Source organism: Halyomorpha halys, unplaced genomic scaffold (genome assembly GCF_000696795.3).
Source record: "Halyomorpha halys isolate HHAL.00 unplaced genomic scaffold, Hhal_1.1 Scaffold229.1, whole genome shotgun sequence".
In the NCBI taxonomy this organism is placed as follows: domain Eukaryota; kingdom Metazoa; phylum Arthropoda; class Insecta; order Hemiptera; family Pentatomidae; genus Halyomorpha; species Halyomorpha halys.
Genome location: NW_027111154.1, coordinates 277,898 through 280,067, shown reverse-complemented (window position 1 = coordinate 280,067; position 2,170 = coordinate 277,898). Strand labels below are relative to the sequence as shown.

Genomic DNA, 2,170 nt, shown 5'->3' with positions numbered 1-2,170 from the left:
GACTACAATTCCCAGACACTACTCAGACCCAAATAGACTACAATTCCCAGACACTTCTCAGACCCAAATGGAACTACTACTCCCAGACACTACTCAGACCCAAATGGGGTACAATTCCCAGACACTACTCAGATCCAAATGGAACTACTACTCCCAGATAGACTACAATTCCCAGACACTTCTCAGACCCAAATGGAACTACTACTCCCAGACACTACTCAGACCCAAATGGGGTACAATTCCCAGACACTACTCAGATCCAAATGGAACTACTACTCCCAGACACTACTCAGACCCAAATGGAGTCTAGGAAAATAAACTGTTCTGACATACTGATGTCAATGATTTAGCTCACCAGTAATTCGAAGAGGAGCCTAGAATTCGAATAGCTATTAGTTGACAAATAGATATTAGGATAATATTCTATTAAACACAATCATATTTAAAAGAAAACAACTTATAATATATTTTGCTCTTCTGTAAGATAGTGGTCGAACAGGCTGATTCTCACCAACATGCCAATAAAAGCTGCGTTTCTAGTGAGTTTGTTAACAAAAATGGTGAAAAATGTCAGTGGCAGAATTAAAAACATTACACTTGTTTGTACCTTATACTTATATATATTACAGTTAACCTTACATTTCAGTGCCTCAACGTCCTGGTTCAGCATGGTACCTCTCCGGATTACTCAGAGGAAGCAAGGATATACGGCAGGTTTCACGGCTGCACTTGCAGGGTATCGGATCCCAGTAACAGAGTAAGTTTATATTTTATTAAAGTCAATAGAGAAGTAATTATATATGTCCTATTGTCTCAGCATCGGTTTCAATGTTCTATACCTCCAATCATTTTTAGCACTAAGATTAAAAACGTAAGACACGAAAAAGTACCTTCGATGGATAACTTTTAGTACTTGGTGACCGATCAGGTGAAATCCCGTTACCTAGAAGGATCTAACCAATGAGTAAGAATCGGGAAGGTTAGAATAAGGTCTAGGTATACTAAATGGGATGGAGAAGATGGGTGGGAGGGAGGAGGTGGCTGGGAGTAAGGAGGTAAGTGGGTGATGAGGGGTGAAAATGTTACAGGGATTGAGGGTTTGGAAAAGGTTTTGGAAAATTGAGGGTTTACAAGAGTTTTTGGAGAGGAAGTATAGGCTGTATTTAAGTACTTGCCTCCGTTGAAAGCAAACATACGGCCGGGATGCCTAATTTAAGTACGGCTTTTGTAATAGAAGCAAAGTCTAGGGAGAGTGAAGTCTATTTTCAGAACATTTCGTAGCTTCTGCATAGTATTTAAAAAATATATTTGGATTTTTTCCCTTTGAATGTTTTCGGCTAGAATGAATGATACATTATTAATTGTTTGGATTGCCTTGATTTCTTTTTTAAATTTAAAAATAGAGCATTTGCAGTACGGTCAAACTACCGGATCCCGCCTTTAGAATAGTTAGGGGAGCGATGATTTGTAACCATCACAAATAATCTTTCAGACTGTCCTGCGTTACTAGTTCTATCTAAGAGGAATCTGTCAGGTGGGATATATGGATATAGGAATCTATTATCTGTTAGGTGGGATATATGGATATAGGAATCTATTATCTGTTAGGTGGGATATACGGATATAGGAATCTATTATCTGTTAGGTGGGATATATGAATATAGGAAACTGTTAGGTGGGATATATGGATATAGGAATCTATTATCTGTCAGGTGGGACATATGGATATAGGAATCTGTCAGGTGGGATATATGGATATAGGAATCTGTCAGGTGGGATATATGGATATAGGAATCTGTCAGGTGGGATATATGGATATAGGAATCTGTCAGGTGGGATTTATGGATATAGGAATCTATTATCCCTTAAATGAGAATCCATCTCTTAGTTTACTAATATTATTGACATCACCCCAACTGTGTTAGTAATTAATTTATTAATTAAGAAAGAAGATATATTTTAGAAACTTTTCATCTTTCCTGCTTATAATTATGTAACTAGGCATTATTTTACTATTTTTAGTAGAATATTGGCTAATAATGTCTGATATTGACTAATATAGTCTAATACTGGCTGATATGGACTGATATTGTCCGACAGAGGCTTCATTCTGTCTCTTTTCTTATAATTAGTATTAGACTGATCAGTTCCATTCAATAATTAGCACTAG

General features: G+C 36.9%; 1 protein-coding gene across 1 annotated transcript in view; it reads left to right on the top strand.

Annotated features, from left to right (window-relative positions):
- Positions 1–2,170, top strand: part of f (forked) — a gene marked incomplete in the record, with an annotated part of 203,433 nt that overhangs the window by 110,620 nt on the left and 90,643 nt on the right. Inside the window, 1 exon segment of the mRNA XM_067049240.1 lies at positions 647–757. Within this exon segment, the coding sequence (XP_066905341.1) occupies positions 647–757 (111 nt within the window).